At 63.1% G+C, this 20843-nt stretch overlaps 1 protein-coding gene across 6 annotated transcripts in view; it reads right to left on the bottom strand.

Annotated features, from left to right (window-relative positions):
* The window catches only part of STK32B (serine/threonine kinase 32B), a 124195-nt gene that overhangs the window by 8567 nt on the left and 94785 nt on the right, over positions 1 to 20843 (bottom strand). For all 6 annotated transcript variants that reach the window (XM_045834360.1, XM_045834358.1, XM_045834359.1 and 3 more), the window contains 3 exons: positions 18847 to 19020; positions 10439 to 10476; positions 5869 to 5958 (listed from right to left, as the gene is read on the bottom strand). In XM_045834360.1, the coding sequence (XP_045690316.1) occupies positions 5869 to 5958; positions 10439 to 10476; positions 18847 to 19020 (302 nt within the window). The remainder of the gene's footprint in view (positions 1 to 5868; positions 5959 to 10438; positions 10477 to 18846; positions 19021 to 20843) is intronic.

Below are 20843 nucleotides of genomic sequence, written 5' to 3' on the forward strand. Positions count from 1 at the left end.
CCACCCCAGCCCACTGGGCTGGGCGTGCACCCTGAGCTCCCATTGCTCAGTGTGGCCTCTGGGAAAATCTGGTGAAATGTGTATGATTTCTAGCAAATTTGTTTGCAGATACGACTCGGCTCCGCCGTTGCCAGAGCAGCCAGAGTCTCCCCCAGGGAACCGCACCGCGCTGTGACCGGGGGCGCCTGGACTCGGGCATCGGACCGGTGTTTGGACAGCGTGGCGACGGGAAGGCACCGACGCTCGAGTCTGGGTCCGACCCCCGGCCCTGACTCTGCCTCAGTTGTGGAGGTGGGGTGCAGCCCTTCACTCGGGGTGGCTAGGGGGACTCAGGGCGACAACGCCCGGGCTGGCGGGCTGGCTCCGCTGCGGGAACCTCGGGCCGGACCTTCGTCAGCGGAGCTCTGATGCACGCGCCCGGGCCTGGCAGGCTTAGCCTCCCCACGTCCCCCTGCTGCCCAGAAGCCTGGGACCCCCTTAAACGTCACCCCCCACAGCCTCGTGACCTGACGGCCCCCAGACCCCGAGTTCTGCATTTGCAGCATCTTTGTCTCCCCCCGTCTCATCCGTCCTGGGTCCGCCTGACTCCAACGGAGTGGGTCCCACCTGCTCGTGGGGCGTCCGGTGAGCGACGTGGGCTTCCTAGCGCGCGCCGTCCCTGAGCGGTGCTGTGGGTCGTCATCCCTCCGGGTGCCCCCCCACCCCCGAGCCCCCTTCCCTGCCTCACCATCTGCACATGCGTCCTCCTCTGGGCTGAGGGACCCCCAGACAAGCAGCCACGTGGTTCCCTGCCAGCACCCCCAGGACCCCACAGCGGCTGGGCCACCCACGTGCTTGGACCGAGTGGGGGGCGGGGATGTGCCCGTCAGTAGGGGAGCGGCCGTGTGTGCCGAGGGGTTCCCTGGACACCCTCCTCATGCCCGCCAGCCCTGAGCCCACCCGGTGCTGCAGGTAGAAACAGCAGCTGACGGATTCTCTCCCGGCTGTCACGAGCAGTCCAGTGACAAATGTCTGCAGCCTGTGAAAGGTGACATTCTCTCTTCCCCTTCACACTTGGGGCCGATGATAGAACACAACATTTATGTCATAATCCATGTGCCACAAGAGTGACTGCTGTGGTGGCCCGGAACCACAGCGCCACACGGACTTGGGGCTGAAGTGCGGGTACGAGGCTGTGCCCGTCACTCCACGTGCGGGTGACGGAGCCGGCGCAGCCGCGGGCGCCGGGTGCTGGGTGAAGCAGGGTTTACGTGCACGGCCTCTCCCACCCTGCCAGCCCCCCAGCCAGCCAAGCGCCCCGATAATGTCCACTTTTCAGACGAGGCAGGAGAGGCATAAAGGGGTGTGGCGGGCTGACCTGTGTCCCCCCCAAATGGGTCCAGGTGCTAACCTCCAGCACCTGAGAATGCGGCTCATTTGGAAACAGGGTCTTTGCAGGTATGACGGAGGTGAGAATCTCTAGGTAAGATGTAGGGTCCACCCTGAACGTCTGTGTAGGAGGAAGAAGAGGGGGACCGAGACACAGAGGAGGCCGGGGAGGGGGCAGAGACCAGCGATGCGGCCACAGGCCCGGGGACCTGGAGCCACCAGGAGCCGCCAGCGGCAGGAAGGACCCTCCCCTGCAGCCTCCGGAGGACGCGGCCCTGCGGCACCCTGAGAATACTGCGCCCCCCGAACGTGAGAGGGTGACGCCGGCTGTCTCCAGCCACCACGCCTGAGGGTTTGTCGTGCGGCCTGGGGACACGGGTGAGGGGCGAAGACGGTGCCCCCGGTCGTCCGGCTGGTGTGGCAGAGTGGGGCAGTCTCTCCCGGGGTTCTGACTCCAGCGTCCCTTCCCCGGCGCTGCGGTGGCCGCCGGGAGTGATGGAGAGGCCCAGGACGGGTGGGTCCTGGCGCACCCTTACACCTTCCTCCCCGCCCCGCCCCCCCCAGAGCCTGGAGCTCAGCCAAGTACACAGCAGGCGCTTAATAAATGTACACTTCTCTCTTTCACCACTGAGGCCCCGGAGCCGGTCCAGCTCATGGCCCCCTCCGGGCCAGTGTGGCGGCGGCAAAGGGTCCAGTGGATGCCACCCTCGGGGACCACAGCCCTAGGCTGATGGGGGAAGGGCAGTGCGGTCTGTCCCCACAGAGGACACGGGGTGGGAGTGGGGGGAGGGGCCGGAGAAGCAACGCCTCTGCCCCTGGGGAAGGGCGGACGAGCCTCCTGGGCTGAGATCACTGGTGGCTTCCGGCTGCTGGGCGAGGACAGGACCAGCGAGCAGGACCACCCTGAGCCCACAGGGGCGGCACCTCCGGGAGACGCGCTGAACGGGAAGACGGAGAGCGGGGGCTCCCCTTCCCTCCCCAGCGCCCGGGAAACGGAGGCCCACTGCCCCGGGACAGAAGGGCCGGGGAGTGACCCTCTGAGCGCAGGCCCACGGGGCGGCCCAGAGCTGGGGGCGGGACAGCACCCGGAGAAGACCCTCGGGCAGCCCCTCTCAGCCCGGCCCCAGACGGGGCCCGTTGAGGGTGACCAGGCAGCAAGAATCCCGAACAGGCGCAGACCCTGCTGAGAGGGGCTCGGTTCTCCCTCCCCCCCGGCCCCCACAGAACGAAGGGACAGTCCTTTCAACAGATGGTGCTGGAACATCGGGGTGGCCAGGTGCCCCCAGAGGGAGCCGGATGCACCCCTCGCGCCGTAGTCAACGATGCCCCCAGAACGGACGTGGCTCCTGGGTAAAACCCCCAAGCACCGAACCTCGGCCGGAGGACCAGGCGAGATCCTCGTGAGCACGTGTGAGCAAGAGAGTTCCAGAAGCGACACCAGATACATGATCGATAAAGGGAAAACTGGACTTCATCGAAACTGAAGAGGACGCTTTTAAAAGACTCTAAAGATGCCGGAAAGTCAAACCAGGGGCTGGCTGAAAATGTGCGCACCACATGCACCCGAGGAAGGACTGGCAGCTGGTGCACATACAGGCTCTCAAAGAGCGTAGTCGGAACAGAGCGACAGTCCAGTGAAGTCGTGGGCAGGGGACGGAAAGGGTGCGTCACCTCGAGGGCACCGGGACGGCAAACAAGCACATGAAACTGTGCTCGGCAGCACCGGCCACCAGGGGGCGGCAGGTCAGACCTGCTCCCTACACGTCAGTCAGACCGGCTCGCAGGAACAACAGCACCCACGGGGCAGGTCCGGGCCCCGCGGAGGCAGAGCTGGGCAGGGGGAGGGGGGAAGTGGACCGGCCTCTCTGCAACACGCGTTGGCAGTTTCTCGGGAAGTTAAACGTACACTTTGCGTATAACCCAGGAACCCCCGCTAGGTGATGGTTCTAGAGAACTGAGAACGTGAGCGCTTACAAACACCTGTGTGCAAACGCTCCCAGTGGCTTTATTCAAAGGTATGGAAAGCCAGGAACAGCTCCGATGCCTTCGTGCTCGCCCAGGGGGGCTGCCTGTCGCCCCGCACGTCGCCCTGCGCGAGTCACCCAACTTCTCCCAGCTCGGGGCCGCCCTCGCGTTTGTGAGGGTGACGGGCGGAAAGCACTTCACGCAGCGCCTGGCACAGCAAGCGCCACAAAGCGACATCTGTACCGCGCGCTACTGCCAAACTGCACTTGTGGGAGGGATTCAGCAAGCCAGGGAGGGTCGCCTGAGCGAGTGGAGGACTCGGGGGGCAGGGGTGGTGACGCGGTGTTCAAACCTCCGCACGCCCATGCGAAAGACTGACGGACAGAGCCGACGAACAGCTAAACCGGGAACCACGGGCAACGCTCACTGCCGAACTAAGTTGTCCTCACACGCCCCGCAGTGGCAGTGGGTGGGAGCGAAGCGGCAACCGTGACAAGCCCGCCTGCCTGGGACTCCTGCGCGGAGGGGAACAGGGAGAAGCACGGCGGCGTGGGGGCGAACCGGAGAACAGAGTCCAAAGGTTCCCGGCCACGGGGCCGCACAGCTGGCCCAAAGACCAGAGGACCCTGGCCAGCCCAGCAGCAGGGGCGGGAAGGGGCCCTCGGCACGTCCTGCACCGGTGGTGGGTGCAGCCGGGACCCCGAGTCTCGTTAATCAGTGCAGCGGCGCTCCCTGCCAGGACCCCCCAAGGGGGCGCTGTTGGGAGTGGAATCGTGACCCAGCCGACAGCGGACCCACGGACCTGGGAAGGGCAGGTCCAGGTCCGAGTGGGCAGTGGAACCGAGCCGGGGAGCCCCAGCTCGGACGCCAGGCTCATGGCCTCGAGTTTTGACCTCACAGACACGACAGAAGAGGTCAGTCTGCTGAGCTGGAAAAGCTCCCCTAAACCGCCCTAAATCTTCCAAAAGTTCGGGAAACATGAAGTATCCAAGTCAAAATCCATGCAACCTTGTTATGACCCAAAGGAGAACAGAGAGCAGAGCAACAGGTTACACTGAGAACATACCAGCATGATGTGCCAAAAAAAAAGACCCAAACTGTAACCAACTGTCTCAAAGAGTTCAGTGATGGTGTGGTGGGCTGGCTCATTCCTGGTTCCCCAGTGAATCAAAGCATCAGGCTGTCCGGTAGCCCCTCCCACAGGCTCCCTGGTCTTGGTCACGTGACGTGCTCTGGCCAACCGGACGTCAGGAAATGTGAAGCAAGCAGAGGCTTGATAAGCGCGTGGGAAACGGGCTCCCCTTTCTTGAGACTACTGTCACCGGGTAGCAAGCACAGTCTGATCCCCTTGGGGACGGAAGGCCACACACAGAGAGGCCCGCTCATCCCGCCTGGGTCCTCGCTGAGCCCCGCCCCCACGGACCCGCTGGCTGAACCAGCGAGCCCAGCCAAAAGCAGAACCAGCAGAAGAGCCATCCCACCAAAGGGCAGGATGGTGAGAAGTGACACATTGTTCTTGTTCTAAGCTACTGAGTTTTTTTTTGCTGTTGTTTTTTTTTAAGATTTCATTTATTCATTTTAGGAGAGAGGGAAAGGCAGGGAGAAAGAGAGGGAGAGAAACACCAGTGTGAGAGAGAGAGAGACATTGGCTGGTTTCCTGTCATACGTGCTCCAACTGGGGGCCGAACCCACAACACAGGCAGGGGCCCTGACTGGGAATCGAACCGGTGACCTTTTGCTTCGTGGGACGATGCCTAACCAACTGAGTCACGAGAGCCAGGGCCTGGGCTACTAAGTTTTGACGTGGCTTGCTACTCAGCAATCAGGAATTAATATAGACATCAAGAACTAAGAACCAATAAAGACATGAATAAAATTATACAAGACATAAAAGAACAACATGAATTAGAATTTAAAACCTCAGACATCAGGCAGGAGAACTCAGGAAACAAATTAAAAACAACGGGAAATTATTCCAGTAATGATTCCTTCACTAGAAAGCGCACGAAGTAAAGAAAGACCACAGACAATGCTTCAAAAGAAAGAGAAAGAAAAGTGAGGAAAAGTTACACAAATGAAGGAAGAGCTAAGAAAGATTTGAAAACGACCAGTACTGAAGGCTGGCAAAGAAGACCCAGCGTGCGGATAACAGGCGTCCTTAAAGAAGACGGAAGGAGACAGAGTGTTGGCCAAAAAGAACACTTCCATCAAAAAAAAAAAAAAGTCACGAAGAAAAGCCGACCCGCAGCCACACGCCATACACCTACGCCTGTCGGCCCACGTGCCTGACACGGACGCCTGTTCCGGCAACGCCCACAGACACTAATCCAAGAGGGAAGGAGGGCTTGTTTGTTCCTTTTCCCTGAGCCCGGCGGGGCCAGAGTTCTCAGGGGACAGAGGGGAGGTGTTTCCGGCAGGAAGGCACAGCACGCACTGGGGACGGTGGGGGCGGAGGGGGAGGGACAGGGGACGCACACACACACAAAGGCTGCGGCCCCCGGCAGCTCCCACCCCGCAGGGGCCCGGGGCACTCACCCATGTAGGGCTTGGTCCCGGCCATGGAAGACGCCTTCTCTGCCCCCTTCAGGACCGTGGCGATGTTGAAGTCCGTGATGTGGACGTGTCCTGGGACAGAGAGAGGGAGAGAGAGACCCGGTGGGCGGGAGTGGCAGGCGGCGGGCCCTGCCCGTGGGACTGAAGGCCGCAGTCTGCGAGCTGACGTGCAGGGGGAAGCCACCGGAACCGCTACCTCCATTTGTATTTCATCTGACACTTGGAAAACATATTTTTTTCTTTTCCTTTTTGGCAGCATTATTCGCAGTAGCCAAGATGTGTAAATAACCTAACAACCTAAGTGTTTGCGAACAGGCAAATGGGCGAGGAATGTGGTACGCCAATACCGTGAAGTACTATTCAGCCATGAAAAAGGACACCCGCCTTTGGTGACAACATGGGTGGACCTGGAGGACGTCATGCTAAGTGAAATCAGGCAGAGAGACAAATACATAAACACACACTGCAGGACAGGCCTTACACGCGGAGTCTGAAAACCACCGAACCCACAGAGACAGGGGGTACAAAGAGGCTGCCGGGCGCTGGGGGTGGGCAACGGGGGGAGGTCAGCAAGAGGCCCGAACTCGGCGCTGCGAGATGAGCCTGGTCTGAGCGTCTGACGGGAAACACAGGGACCTCGGCTGGTGACACTGCTGTGCAGCTGACATTTGCCGAGAGTAGAACGTAAATGTTCACACCCATGTCTCTTTCATGGGCAAGCTTTCTAGTGCCATTTTTTGGTGGTTCATGCGTATTACCTACAAACAGACAAATCTATTTACACCGAGGCTGTGACAAAAGCAATCACGGGTTGCCAGTGTAGAGGCCCTGGCCCAGAGGATTCACCAGGGAGAGCCCCTGGTAAATAAGAGAGACAGGCCCGCCCAGACTGCGGGTCAGGGAAACCGTGAGTGACCACGGCTGGGGCGGCGCACAGAGAGGACTCTCACGCCCGGGGGGCACTCTTGTCCCCTGACTCTCTGCTGTGGTCAGTGGGGGCCTCAGGACTGTCCCTGACCAATTCAGTGGGGAGGGGGCTGGGGGTTGACACCCTCCTCCAGCCAGCCTAACGGGACAGGAACAGACCGGGTGCTCCCACAGGTAGGTAGGCGTTCTAGACCCCCGTGAGGGAAGAGGGGGAAGGGGAGGGGAGGGGGCTGGAGACAAGACGTGGGAAAGGGGAGAAGGGGAGAAGGGAAGCAGAGGCAGGGGGGCTCCTGAGGGGGCAGTGCTGGCTCTCCAGGGAATTTGGAGCACAAGCACCCAGCCCGGAGACCCCCGAACAGCGGCTATAAATGCACTCACATTCTTCCCTGTTTGTCGGCACAGGCTGTGAACACGGATGGTTGGACCGTCACACTTGAGACACATTTGCGGGGGGGGGTGGATGGCGTGCACAAAGCTGGCTTAGGGGGGACTTGGAGGGCACCTCGAAGGGATAGGTCCTGCTGAGGGGCCCCCGAGAGAGGCGTGTCTGATGCCATCAGCCACGGTGGACGGAAAAGGCATCATGGCCAAATCCCAGGTGTCGGCCCGGCGGCCAGCACCGATGAGTGAGGGGCCACGCTGCCCGGCACTGTGTCCGGGGTCCTGGGTGTGACGCGGCCATGAGATGCTCAGAGATGACTGGCAGGCAGGCCCCTCCAGGTGCGTGGACTCTGCCGGGAACCCTTTCTGGCCAATGCCCCGCGTCCCACCCAGGCAGGGTCCCTGGAGTGTCTCCAGCCTGCAGCAGCCTGCAGGGCTGGCTGAGCGGCTCTGCCGTTCAGTCATACACCCACGGCCCTGCCTGCAGCGCGGCCGTGGGGGGCCGGGCTTGGGGGCACGGACTCGAAGCTTGACGGCCTTGGTTTTGGTCTCAGGTTTGTTGTGACCCAGTGGGGGGAAGTGAAAACCGGGGAGATGGTTTTCCAGGGGGATCAGGAAATGAAGAGTCGTCTTTGTTTCTGGAGCTACTTAACGTGATATTCTGTGTCTTCGTCCAGTGTGACAGGACCCCCAGGACCGGGGCAGCCTGGAGATGAAGCCTGACCACGGAGAAGCTACAGTTGCAAGGATATCGAGAAATGGGGCCAGAGCCTGATCAAGCCCTGCCTGAAGCTGCCTCTACTGGTCTTCGGTTCTACCAGCTGAAAAACACTCTTTATTGCTTAGGACAGCTTGAGTAGGGCCTTTGGTCCTTGTCAACACTGCAGGTGTCCCGTTGAGACAGCCACTCACTATGAGATCTGGACAGCTCTGTTCACTCAGCCATCCTCGGACTCCTGATCTAGAGAGTGGAGCTAATACTAATAAGCAGCTTGCAGAGCAGTTTTAAGCATTAAACAGGGTGGTGGGGGACGGAGAACGTGACATTTGAGCACAGACAGGAAGAAGAGAGGCAGCAAGCCACTGAGCCACTGGGGAAGAGGGTGGCAGCCACACGGGCCCTGCAGGGGACCAGCAATGGGCTCAAAGAGGGGCAAGAAGGACCGACTGTGCAGGGCCCTCAGGACTGAGGACACTGCCACTCACTTCGAGGAAGACCAGGAGTGACGTGATCCAACTCATTTGGGACATCCTGTCGGCTGCTGTGACGGGACGGCAGGGCCAAGGCCTGAGCAGGGGGCTGATACCGAGGGAGAGGAACGCACCCCCGTCGGGCTGAGCCCCTGAGACTGAGGGCTGCGTGGCTGGTCCCGCGTGGGCGTCAAATCCCACGTTGATCCTTGAAGCCCTCTCGTTAAGAGGGGACGATGCCCTCGTTTTGCAGAAGAGGGGCCTGACCTTCCCGAGACCAGCATCCTGTGCGAGGCTGCGCGGCTGATGTGTGGAGAAGCCGCACTTTCTCTCCCGGTCCCCCTCCCTCTGCCGCACTCTGTCCCCTCGAGGGGACGGCTCAGCTCTGCCCTGCTCCCTCCCGGCCCTGGGGCCCTGGGGCCCGGACGCTGGGGCATCTCTGAAGCAGACTGCGGGCCACACCGGAGTGCAGGCACAGCAGGAGTGACAGACGGCAGAATCCCGCTTCTGTCCTTCTCGGCAGCAGGAGGAGCTGTGACTTCCCTGCACGTCTCCTTGGAGGGCTGAGTAACACGTGGGAAGCGGGAAATGGGCGCCTTACGAGGTCTCCCAGGAGTTCCTTCCGGGAGGATGGAGACGGACTGTAAAGTGTGCTGATATGAGCCACGTTTTAGGCTATTTGCTTTGCAGAAATTGAAAACCTTCAAAACTCAGAGAGAGGAGCCCAGGGCATTGTGAGAGACCCGTCAGCACAAGTTCTGACGAGTGTCGCTCGTCAGTAATCACACTCCCGGCCCTGCTGACGCGTCCTGTGCTCCGCACGCTTCTCTCCTGTCTCCGGACGCAGGGAAACCGTCTCACGTCTGCGCCTGTGACAGCGTTTGGAATGCTCTCCCCCCGCCCCACGCCCGCTGCCTGGTGGACTCCCATTCATTCTTCTAAACCCGGCCCAACAGCTGTGTTACTGACACACGCATATCGGCCTTTGCTTACATACTTCCACTAACGGGAAACTCACTGCTTGTGAGAGGAGACCTGGGTACCTGAGAACTCCCTGCACTGCCCGTGAAGGCTCCTGGCCGTGACAGCGGTGGTGGGTAATAAGCCATTCACTCCTTAGTATAAAGTAGCGTGGTCAGCGCTTTGCCCCAACGCCCAGAGCAGCGGAGACACGTGATGAAACAGGAGCTTGGAGAAGAGGGAGGAGGGCAGGTCCAGAGGACCAGGGGTGGGGACAGTGCAGGGGGGTGTGGGGGGCACAGAAGGCAGGTTGGGGGCCTGTGCGAGTTTCATGGGAGGTGGCGAAGGATGGGGAGCTCAGAGTGGAGCACTCTGGGAGGACAGTGAGAAAGGGCTGAGGTCAGGGGTCGAGGACAAGGGCAGAAAGGGAGGGAGGGGGAGGGATGGATGGGGACCTGGAGGTTGAAAGTGAGGAAGTGCAGAGCAGGCGGGGCTGTGGGAGCGCTGCAGCCCGGCTGTGCGGACAGGGCGGGAACTCGGGCGTCGGCAGCGCCCAGGTACCCCACAGGCTCTCCGGGTGTCCGTCCTCATAGATGCACTACGGCGGAATTATTCCCATGACCTTCTGTTCCTGCCTTAACTTTGCTTCTGGTGCAGGAGAGACACCAGGGGCTCACTGGCCACACTACCCACCCCCCCTGACCCCCAGATGGCCTGGAAGGTGGCACCTCTCTGCCCGTCTGATGGGGGGCTCTGAGGCCCTGAGCAGTGAGCTGCTTTTCCGGGGCCATCGGCCCGCAGGTGGGGGTGCTGGGGCAGAAACCCCAGGGCCCTCCAGCCCTCTGTCACCCCGAAGTCTGCCCGGCCGTCCTCACACCGGGTCGCCAATATCCAAGTCTTCAGACGTGAGCCCTTGACATACACTCACCTGGGCGGAACGCGGACCAGCAGTTCACACAGGTGCTCGCCCGCCGCCAGCACTGAAACCCCAAGAGGCTTCCCCCTCGATCCTGACATCGTCTCACCAGGACCCCTGACCTCCCGGGGCCTCTGCCTCCCCGCGCCCCACCTGCAAAGAGCCCCCCAGACCTACCGTGCTCGTCCAGGAGGATGTTGTCTGGCTTGATGTCTCTGCAACAGAACAGAAAGAGGCTGAAAACACAGTGCCCGGTGCTGCTGACAAGCGCACGGCGAACGCGGCACGCGGGGACACGCGCCCGGCAGCACCCCGCCAGCCGGACGGATGGAGCAGGCAGTGGCGGCTGCAGTCCCGGAGTGCCCGCGATCTCCCTCCTCCCGTTTCCTGGGACTGCGGGCGGGCCGTGCGAGCAGTTACCCCGGGACATTCGTAAGGGTTTCTGGCCTCTCCCCGTAGTGGGCGCCTCCCTGAGCACCTGGCCTCAGCCGGCAGGGGCAGGCGCTTCCCCTCTGGAGGTCGTGAACCCCCACCTCACCGGGCCACGCCCCCCGCGTCACTGTCTCCCGTCCGTGGACTCGGGAGCTGAGGCTCCGGAGGGTCGTGACGCGTGTGTGTCCGGATGCACCACGCCCCGCCCTCCGCCCGCGCCCCTGTGGCCTGCGCGCGAGGGGGGGGGGCCTGGCCCCTTGAGCGGGCTGTGGAAGCAGAACAAAGCCCCCGCCACACAGCAGCAACGAGAAGGAACGTGCAACAGAGACGGCCGTGGCCCTGACGCCCGAAACATTTAACGTCTGCCCTTCGGGGAGACACTCTGCCGGAGCCGTTTTAGGGGCGCACAGCGAGCCACAGGCAGGGAAGCCGGGCCGGGGAGTTTCGGGGTCCGCTCTGCATCCAGCGACGGGGCACACTGCCGAAGCGTGGGAGAATCCCAGACGGTCAGCCGGAAGGGACCTCGACTGTGTCTGAAACGGACAAGCCCTGGCTCTCACACCCTCCCTGGGCCTCTGCGCCCTCATCTGTCAGGGCGGGCAAGGGTGGGGGTGGGGGGTGGGGGGGTGGAGGGGTGGGGGGTGCAGGCCCAGGGCGGGGCGGCTGCAGACTCCGACCAGAGACTGGGAAGGCGGCCGACTCTCCTGTGGGGCCTGCGCCCTGCAGCCTCCGTTCATCAGCCTGAAGCTGACTGATGGCCCCACTCGGGACAGTCCCCCAGCCTGGTCAGTGCCCTCTGAGTGACTCCCTCTCGGCTGACAGACGGGGAGCGAGGAGGGAGATGGAGAGACCGAGGGTGGAGGCCGGGAGGGAGAGGAGAGGGGGAGAAGCTGGCTTGGGGTCTCCCCCACCCCTAGCAGCACGGGCATACTTCGGTGAGGGGGTGTGTGGGGGTTGGGAGCCGGGCAGCGGTGAGGTCAGCGCCCTCACTGGAACCCAGCGGTCATCACCTGCCCACTTGGGGATCTGGCCCGGCTTGGTGACCTGGGCCTTACTTTCCTGGCCTGGGAGCGCTGTGAGGACCAGTGTGAGCGCTGGCAGAGCCTGGTGCTGGAGTGAGAGGGAGGGAGGGGCCTGGGGACAGTGTGGGAGGGAGGGAGGGAGGGGCCTGGGGACAGTGTGGGAGGGAGGGAGGGAGGGAGGGAGGGAGGGAGGGGCCTGGGGACAGTGTGGGAGGGAGGGAGGGAGGGAGGGAGAAGTCCGCCATGACAGGGCCTGGGTGGGGATCCTGGGTTGGGGGGGGCCCCCACTGGGGGCGGGCCCAGCCTTTGCATCACCTGTGGAAGACGGTTGGGAAGCTCCCAGTGAACCTGGGGGCTGACGAGACGCATCTGTAAAACTAGAACGCACTGGGACAGGGGCGCCCGGCCTGCGGCCCAACGCAAAACAGTGCGTTTGCTTAAAACATCACGAGTTCTTTTGTGATCATGCGTCACAGCGTGTTTAACGTGTGGCCCCAGACAGCCCCTCCTCTCCCCGTACGGCCCAGAGACGCGGAAGGGTGGACACCCCTGCGCTAGAACGCACCGGAACACGCGTCCCCGGCGGCGGGCAGGACGCCCGGGTTTCCCGGACGTGGCTCAGCGCTGCAGAGGCGCCTGGCACAGGGTTCAGTGGCCGACGAGTGCTTACGGGGTGGCTGAGTGAGTCCCCGTGTGAGACAAGGGGTCAGAACAGCGTAAAGCCCCTGGGACAAACAGACCGGCCACTTCAGACCAAAGGACGAACGCTGTCATCACAAGGAACGAACTAGACTGGGAACAGGAGGTCTGGTCCCCCCACGGGAACCCCTGCCGGGGGCTGGAGAGTGGGCGCTGCGCCCACAGACCCACTCCCAGTCGCCCGCTGCGGGGCCGGGCACAGAACAGGGTGGGGGTGGGTTGCGGGGCTAAAAGGGGAGGGGAGTAAGCAAAGGTCTGACTCACAGGTGTGGTCCCTGGCCCCTACGCCCTCCTCCGGCCACGCAGCCCCATCTTCCACAGCCAAGCCAAGGTCATTGCCGTGCACAAGGCCGTAAAGGCCCCAGAAGGCTGACCTGCAGACACTGACATGGCCAGCTGCTGCCGGACCGTCCCACGCCCCACGGGGGCGTCGACCTCCCAGCTCTTGCCGCCTGACCCTCCGCCACGGAGCCCACCCTCCCCCACCCCCAAACCAACCAACCAGCGTTTCACTGTCTCCTTCTTCAATATCAGTGGACACTTGTGTGTGACCAGTAATCATTAGAGAAAAACCTTCAGAACGAGATGAAATCAACAGGTAAAAGGACCTCGGCAGACACGAACGATCGCAGGGAAGAGGGAACTGAGGAAGAACGGTCACTACCATCGCCGAGTGTACAGAGGACACCGTGTGCCCGTAAAACACGGGAGGCCGTGCGGGAGGAGCCTCGGGGGGGACAGCGCGCTCGGCGGGGGGGACTTCCGAGACCCGGGAAGACGGTCGGTGGGCGGGTGACGCGGAACCTTGCTAAGTCAGTCGTCTCCTGACCCAGAAAAAATGAGAGCTGACCTGTCATCTCCCCCCTTTTAAACGTTCTGGGTGTTTCTGTCTGGCACGGGAGGAAGCATTAGATCAGTGACCATTTCTTCGGGGGGACGCCAGCCTAGACTCCTAATGACGACGTCTCCAAGGCGGAACGCCGTGCAGGGAGCCGGATTCTGCGAGCCCCCGCCAGCCGGCAGCGCCAAGCCGCCTGCAGACAGCACACGGGGCACCACCGTGTTTCCAGTAAATTAACTGCGTCCGAACGCAGCTCCGCTGGACGGGCGCAGCAGGACCCGGGGGCCCAGGGCTGCGGCAGCGTCAGGGACTCGCTGCTCTGGCCTTGCTCACTCGCCACATCCACCAGAGCCCACACCCCCCTTCTGCCCCCAGATGCCCTGTTCTCCAGCCCTGGTCCCCAGGCCTCCGCTCTCCTTCCTCCTCCGTCAGCCCTTCTGACTGACTGCTGGCGCTCGTCTCCCTTCCCCGGGGGGTCAGCCATCCGTCCGCTGGCTCCCTTCCTCGTGCTCTCGTGCTGGACCACCCGCTACACCCGTGGGCCTGTCTGCGGGGTGAGGGGGTCCGCACGCCCCACCCCGGCCCGTGGTCAGAGATGGAGAGATGCGGCCGGTGCCCCCAGCGCAGCAGCTCTGAGTCACGGCAGGAATGGTCTCTCCCCGGCTGCTGTTGACAAAGGCCTCTTCGGGGCCTTAAAGAAATCCTCGGCGATCCAGCTCTCATTTAGCTAAGCTCCAGGGAGAAGCGTGAGTCTTTGCAGGGGAGTAGGCCCCTCGTCCCTCTGTCTCCGCAGTCACAGTCTGAGCACGGAGTGACAGGGAGGCACGGCCTCTTCGCTGAACCCACAGGCGCGGGTCCCATCTCATCACACCCTTCCCCTTGGAGCCCTGCTGTCGCCCGAGAGCCACCTCCCCCCCCCACCCCCCCCGCAGGGGCGTCTACGCTCACGGCTGGGAAACGGGAGGCGGTGGCTCTTGCAGCCCAGCAGCCCGGCGGGTGTGAGGACTGGACGGCACAGCCCACGCACACATAATGCACCCCAGGGAACCGTGTCACACGCTTGGCCCGCCACAGCTACTAACACCGGGGACTTAAAATTCGCCTTCCAAACCGAGCAGCGCGGGAACTCGGCACCAACTTCAGCAAAGACAAGGTCGGGATCAGGACCCAAGTCCAGGCCTGTGAAATGCTGGGCCCTTCTGCTCCATGCAAACCCTACAAAGAGGCCACCAGGAGATCAGGTACATCAGATGCCACGTGAGCAGCCACTGGGGCCAGGCCACCAGGTGTTCCTGCCCCCGGCCCCGTGGTGGGGCTGGTGTCCTTTCCAGGCGTGTCACTTTGGCACCTCCCATGCACCAGGGCGCCCAACCCCTGGCCAGCAAGCCGCACGCAGTCCAGGACGTCTGTGAATGAATTTACTTAAAACATGATGAGATCCCTTTGTGACTGTGTCAGTGCATGTAATGAGTGGCCCAGGACAACCCTCCCTCTTCCAGTGTGGCCCAGAGACGCCCAGAGGTCGCACGCCCCTGCGCCGTCTCTGCCACCAGCCGGGGAGGGTGCGCTCTCGCCTCCCTCACACACCAGGAAGCCAGGGCCGAGGGCTCAGCAGCTCGTCCCTGAGACTCAGACGGCGGGTGCGACAGCCCCGTTCCGGCTCAGTTTCGCTTCCTGGCCATTTCAGTCTGTTTGGTCTGCCTGCTCGAGCCCTGCAGGGAGGTAAAGGGTGGGGGGAGCATAGCCAAGGGACCCAGTGACGGCGACAGGACCCCGACCGAGGCTCAGCGCTCACGTCCGTCCATCCGTCCGCACCTCTTCCATCCTCACAGCGACCTGAGGTCATCGTCCCCACCCCCAGAGGGAGGGCGAAAACGGGGTCGAGGCTGGGGGCGGGGTCACTTTCCCACAGAGCACACGGCCAGGGATTCGATCTCGGGACCCGGGCTCCTTGCTCACTGCCTTGCACACGCTCTTCCCTCTTTGAAGCCCCCCAGTTCTTTAGAGGTCGGTTCGAGGGCGCGTGTATGTCACAGGAATGACGCACGGTAGGGAGTGATGGGCACGTCCGCACAACCGTGCGGCCCATAAGCCCTTCGGCACATCTGGAAACGCCTCGGAGCATGACAGCACGGGTCCCGAGTTCCTGCAGCGCTGCCCGTGAAACCCGAGGCCTCGGCGCCCGGTGCGCAGCGGTGCACACGCTCCGCACACACTCCGCACATGCTCTCCGTGAGCTCCTCTCCCCCAGGGACTCCCTGATCCGTCTCTTCTGCACAACGCATCTTGCCGACACCCAAGACGAGCTCCCGAGTCAACTTCTCCACACGCCGCAGGAAACATGTGTGCGGACACGCTAAGAATGCCCCCCGCCGCCGCCTGAACAGAAGTTCTCTGCGTTTCCACGCACTGGCCGGGCTGATGGTTCTCCAACACGGCCGTCTCCCCCCCGGCCCAGCGTCTGGCTTCTCCGCGGCGAACAGGAAGCTCCTGGGCACGCGGCCTCTCCCGGACGCCGACGAACAGATGGGTGGGAGGACGTGCTGGGGGTTAAAACAGGGCTGGAGACAGGCTCTGTCTGGGTTCAGTCCAGAGAAACCTCAGAGGTGCTTTGTGTTTGATTCCTTCACTCTGTCTCCATGTCTGTAGACCCTACTGTGTGCGGGTCGCTGTGTTAGACCCTGGAGGCAGCCAGGTATGTGAAAGAGCTCAAATGAATGAACCCCCACCTGGTAGAGAAGACAGGTATGAACTACATCACTTCTGTGACAGAAGCATGCAAGAGTCCAGTGGAAACACGGACGAGGGAACACCTCCACGGTTCGGGAGAATCTGGGCAGGCTCCCTGGAGGAGGCAGCGTTTTCTTCCAGGGAGAGCTGGTGGAAGAGGCGCACGCAGGCTGAGCCAGCCCTGTGCACGCGTGGGGGCCTCAGGTCTCTGGGTGGGTGTAGACCAGTAGCCTATTTTTCAGGTTAGCAGGGCCTCCCGCCCTCTCTCTCCTGGTTTTTTTGGGGAACCCCTCCCCTTCAGGATGGTCCCAAAGGAGCTGTGCCCGGGGCTCAGAGAGATGGGCACATAGTTCAAGCTGGCGAAACTAGAACATCCCACCCTTCTGTCTGCAGGAATTCATTCAGGGACAGCCATGAGACTCAAGCAGAGCAAGTCAGAGGTGTTTCTGGGGTTGACGGAAGAATCCCGTGCCAGGGAAGGGGAGTCTCGAATTTGCAGGCCAGCTGGGCCCACGGCCGTGTGGGGCTGGTGGCGGGCGTGCCGCCGGGCCGGGGAGAGCCTGCTCGCCAAACCGCGTTCTCGGAGACCCAGGCAGCGAGATCTCTGCCTCTCTGCGTTTCTCTGAGGGTGCGCCTCCAAGACATCAGATACGCCGAACGTCCACATCTTAAAAACACAGAATCCTTTTCCTCTGAAACTGGCTCCATCCGGCCTTCCATCACTCTGAACGCATCGGGACAACGATGACAAGGTGCCGCACCCTAGTAGCCTAACGGGACGAGGGGGCAGAATGAGAATGAGGGTCACGTCACGAAGGACGGGGCCGCGGCCCCCAGATGTCGTCCCGTGGGCAAGGAGCAGGCGTCGGGGACACTGTGGAAGAAGCCAAGGGACGTGGTTCGGTTTTGTTTTACAGAGACGCCTGCAGCCGGCGGCTGAGTCGGGGTATGCACCACCCATCGGTCCGTGCACATACGGTGAGGGCTCCCCCTGGCTGCATGGGGGGGGGGGCGCGGGCCAGAGGGAAGGGCGCACACCGTGAAACCGATCGCTCCCTCCAAGGGCGCCGGGAGGCCCTTCCCTCTTTAGTGAGGAAGGTTATTTCATTAGTGGCGAACACTGAACTTGTCTGCGTTAAATAGTGGAGTCCACCTTTGAAGGGGACAGAACCATTTCTCACGCAGCAAAATCCCCGCAGGGAACATGACACATGCCGCGATCAGCGAGCCCGTCCATTAATCAAGGAAATGAAGGCCCAGGCCCCACGGGAGCCCGGCCGAGTATACTTCTCCACGTCCAGTTCTCTGGCTGGGTAGAGCAGCTGTGCTTCTCCACGGCCCTGAACTTGAACTCCATCTTGGCCGAAAACCTCAGACCCCCATACCTTCTAACAGCGCTCACTCGGGGCCTCATAACCGAGTCAAGGCCCAGGGCCGGCACCAAGGTCGGAGTCTGTCTTTAACAGGCGAAGTCTGCCCAGGACCCGCGGGGGACACGGCCCCGTGACCCTGAACTCTGAGTCAGCACCCGGTGGCAGGACCTGCTTCCAACCCGGGCTGAGCCCGTGGCCTTGACAACTCACGGCCTCTCTGAACCTCCACGTCTCCACCTGTGAAACGGGCGGAACCACAGCGCGCGGCCCCAGCCTGGCCACTGCGGCCCGGATCAGAGGGACCAGCACACGCACCTCTGGGGCTGAAATTCCAACTGGAGATCGTGATCCAGCAGCCACCAGAGGGGCGAGCACGTGGGGCAAAACCCACCCGCCCCTGCCCCCCCGAAACGAAAAGGAAAGGACGCCGGCCTCCCGAGAGCCAGCAGGCTGCGGCGGTCCCCTGAACGGCGGAGACGGGGAGACGGGTGAGGAAGCCGGTGGGCCGCGTTCGGGCGGTGGGACGCTGGCACGGCCAGGGCTGCGCAGGCCGCGGAGCGCGGGCTCCGTGGAAACGAGGGAGGACGAGGAGGGGCGGCAAGGGGCCACCCAGACGTGCCGCGAAGGAGAGGCCGCAGGCGCCTTCCAGCCACGCGCACCTGGAGGAACCCAAGCCAGGCTAGGCTAACAGGGTGACGCTTTTAACACCGTAAATTCAGGGTGCCCACGTTACAGTTGTTCTTTAAACAGGAATACTGGCAGCTGTGTGAGTGGGCCGGTCGGCGAGGCGCAGCACGGTGAGCAGGTGGGGGCCGCTCAGCCCCGCCCTCCCATGAGGCCAGGGAGGGGCCTGCAGGAACAGGCCAGGCATCCCGCAGCCCCTGGCGGACCCCTGCCCGAGTCAGACCTGCCGTACTCACGGGGTGGACCTGGCCGCGTGGCACACGGAGCGTAGAAGCCAGGCCCCGCCCCGAGGAGGCGGCTGCGGAGACTCGGCTCACAGCCAGGGCCCCGGCCAGCACGGAAGCTTCCCAAGAGGAAGACACCCTCCACGGTGCGCTACCACCGGTTCCCCGGGCCGGAGAGGGGCAGGGTGGAACCCGCTGCACAGCCACCTCACAGCACGGGGCCGGGGGGGGGGGGGAGGGCGGGGGGCGCTGTTCTAACCTGATGCCGGAGGGACGGGCCACTCCAGCCTCCCCAAGACACGGGAACGGAGAAGCAGAGGCCGGCCACCAGCCAGGTCTCTGAGGGGTGGGAACGGCGAGAGAGCTGGACCCAGGCAACAGGAGGGTCCGCCCCCGAGACAGGACGCCAACCGGCAGGCTGTGTGCGGAGGCTGCCCAGCAAGGACCAGGCTGCCCCGTGGCTCCCGGGGAACGTCCCTGAGCACGCTCCCCGCTGCCGCCGTCTCGGCACACCCCCACCCCCGCGCTGTCCCTGGCATCCCCCCCCCCCCCCCCCGCCCCTGCCCCGCCGCCCGCTGACCTGTGGATGATGTGGCGCCGCTGCAGGTAGTCCAGCGCCAGGGCCAGCTCGCAGACGTAGAGCCTCACCGCGCCCTCCGTGAAGCGCACGCTCTGCTGCAGGTGGTAGCGCAGGTCCCCGCCCAGCAGCAGGTCCGCCACCATGAACATGTCCTCCTCGTCCTGGAAGGAGTACCTGGAGGGGGCACAGAGGGGCAGAGCTCCTGAGGGGCGGAGGACTCCAGCGTCAAGACCGATGCTCCCATCTTACAGACGCGCACATGGAGGCCGGGGGAGAGGCACTGGCGTGGCCCGAGTCCCAGTGTGTGGTCGACAGAGGACAGACCCCCGGGCTCCGGCAGACGAACGGCATGTTCGCCGCTGCTAGGCGCCGACGCCTGACTTCGTTTCTGGCGGACGCCTGAGTTTGGTGTCTTCAGGATTTGCAGTTGCCCGTCTCCAAAGACTCAACCCCCTCCCCAAAAGTTCCTCCGTTCCCCGCACACAGGCCACTCCCCAACGAAGGGGGCGGGGCTTGCTTCTGCAACCCTGGGACCCTGCGCCGCTCTGGCAAGTCCAAGGACAAGCCTCAGGGAACCTGCGGTTTCTACTTCCTGCCTCTTGGAGACCGGCCAGACCGCCAGCCCCAGGGAGAAGCCACGAGAAGGACAACCAAGGCGCTCTGGTCAACAGCAGCCGCAGATGAGCAGCCAGTGACGGGCAGTGCCAACTGGGGGCTGCAGGGCGAGCCACCTGGGCCCCGGGATGTCCCACGGCAGCCCCCGCCGATGTCACGTGGAGCAGGACCGCACAGCGGAGCTGTCAACTCACGGAACAGGAGATGACAAGGCAGCCGTGTCCTAAGCCGTTCCTTAAGCCGGCTCCCGAGGGCAATGGGCAGCGGACACGGCACCGAATGCATCTAAAAAATACATGCAGGGTTTTCAAGAGCCAACACTGAATCTGAGAATGGTGGAGTACAATCACAGTGCCGTAAAACAGTGTCATGTCTCACAGAGAACGGTGGAACGTAATGAGGGCATCGTGACATGTAATCACAGAGTGACAGCGTTGTCATGGGAAGCACACCCGTGTCTCGGGTCCCTGAGTGTCGGACCAGGGCCAGGGCCAGGCCATTCTTCTGTTTCGACAGAGGAGGAACCCGAGGCCCAGAGGAGAGAGGGAAGTTAGGGGCGGGGTGGGGACACGAACCCAGATCTCCGGCCTTCCCCGGTGCTCCCACCAGGACACGCTGGCACGCACGCGCACTGTGTTTCTGCAACCTGGGCGTGCAGCCCCGCGGAGGGGACCCGATGCTTGGTTTCACCCACGGGAGGGGACGGCCACGTGCTCACAGGACGGGGGACTCCAGGGCTGGACAAACGCTTACAAACCACCCAGGCCCGCCGGCCCCCTATCACAGAGACTGGGAGCCAGGGACTGAGGATGGTGGCCCGGACGCTGCGGTCTCGTTTGTGTCACTGGCTACCCACGCAGTTCTGCGTCCAGGCCGGGAGGGCGGGGCCCCGTAAGGCGCTGCCCAACCACGAATGTAGCAGATGTCTACGGAGCACCTGCCCCGTGACCGGCACCGGGCTGTGTGCCGAACACACAGAGACAGAGAGACCGCCCTCTCTCTGAAGGAGCATGCGGCCCCTGTAAGAGGGGGCTGAGGCCACAGCGCTGGCCATGCGGGGGGCCGGGCACACTAGGAGGCTCTCTGGGGTGCAGCGGGGCGTGCAGAGGGAGCCGTCTCTCCAGAGGTGGCGCGGGCTGGGGGTCTTTGCAGATGAGGGTCTGGAGCACTCGGGGGCTGTGACTCAGACACAGGGACAGCCTGAACCCTCTGGCGCTGGGGCTCCAGGGTTCTGCGGGGCTGTGGCTCCTCCCGTTCTCCCGTGTCCAGCATCTCAGCCACTGACGGTCCTGGGGGGTGGGGGGTGGCGCAGCTTCTTCCCTCTGGCGCGGACCCACTTCAGGGCCGGTGGCCTGGCTGCCAGCCCAGGCAGGGCCCAGAGG

The sequence above is a fragment of the Phyllostomus hastatus genome, unplaced genomic scaffold, assembly GCF_019186645.2.
Source record: "Phyllostomus hastatus isolate PE091 unplaced genomic scaffold, TTU_PhHast_1.1 phas_contig_196, whole genome shotgun sequence".
NCBI lineage: Eukaryota > Metazoa > Chordata > Mammalia > Chiroptera > Phyllostomidae > Phyllostomus > Phyllostomus hastatus.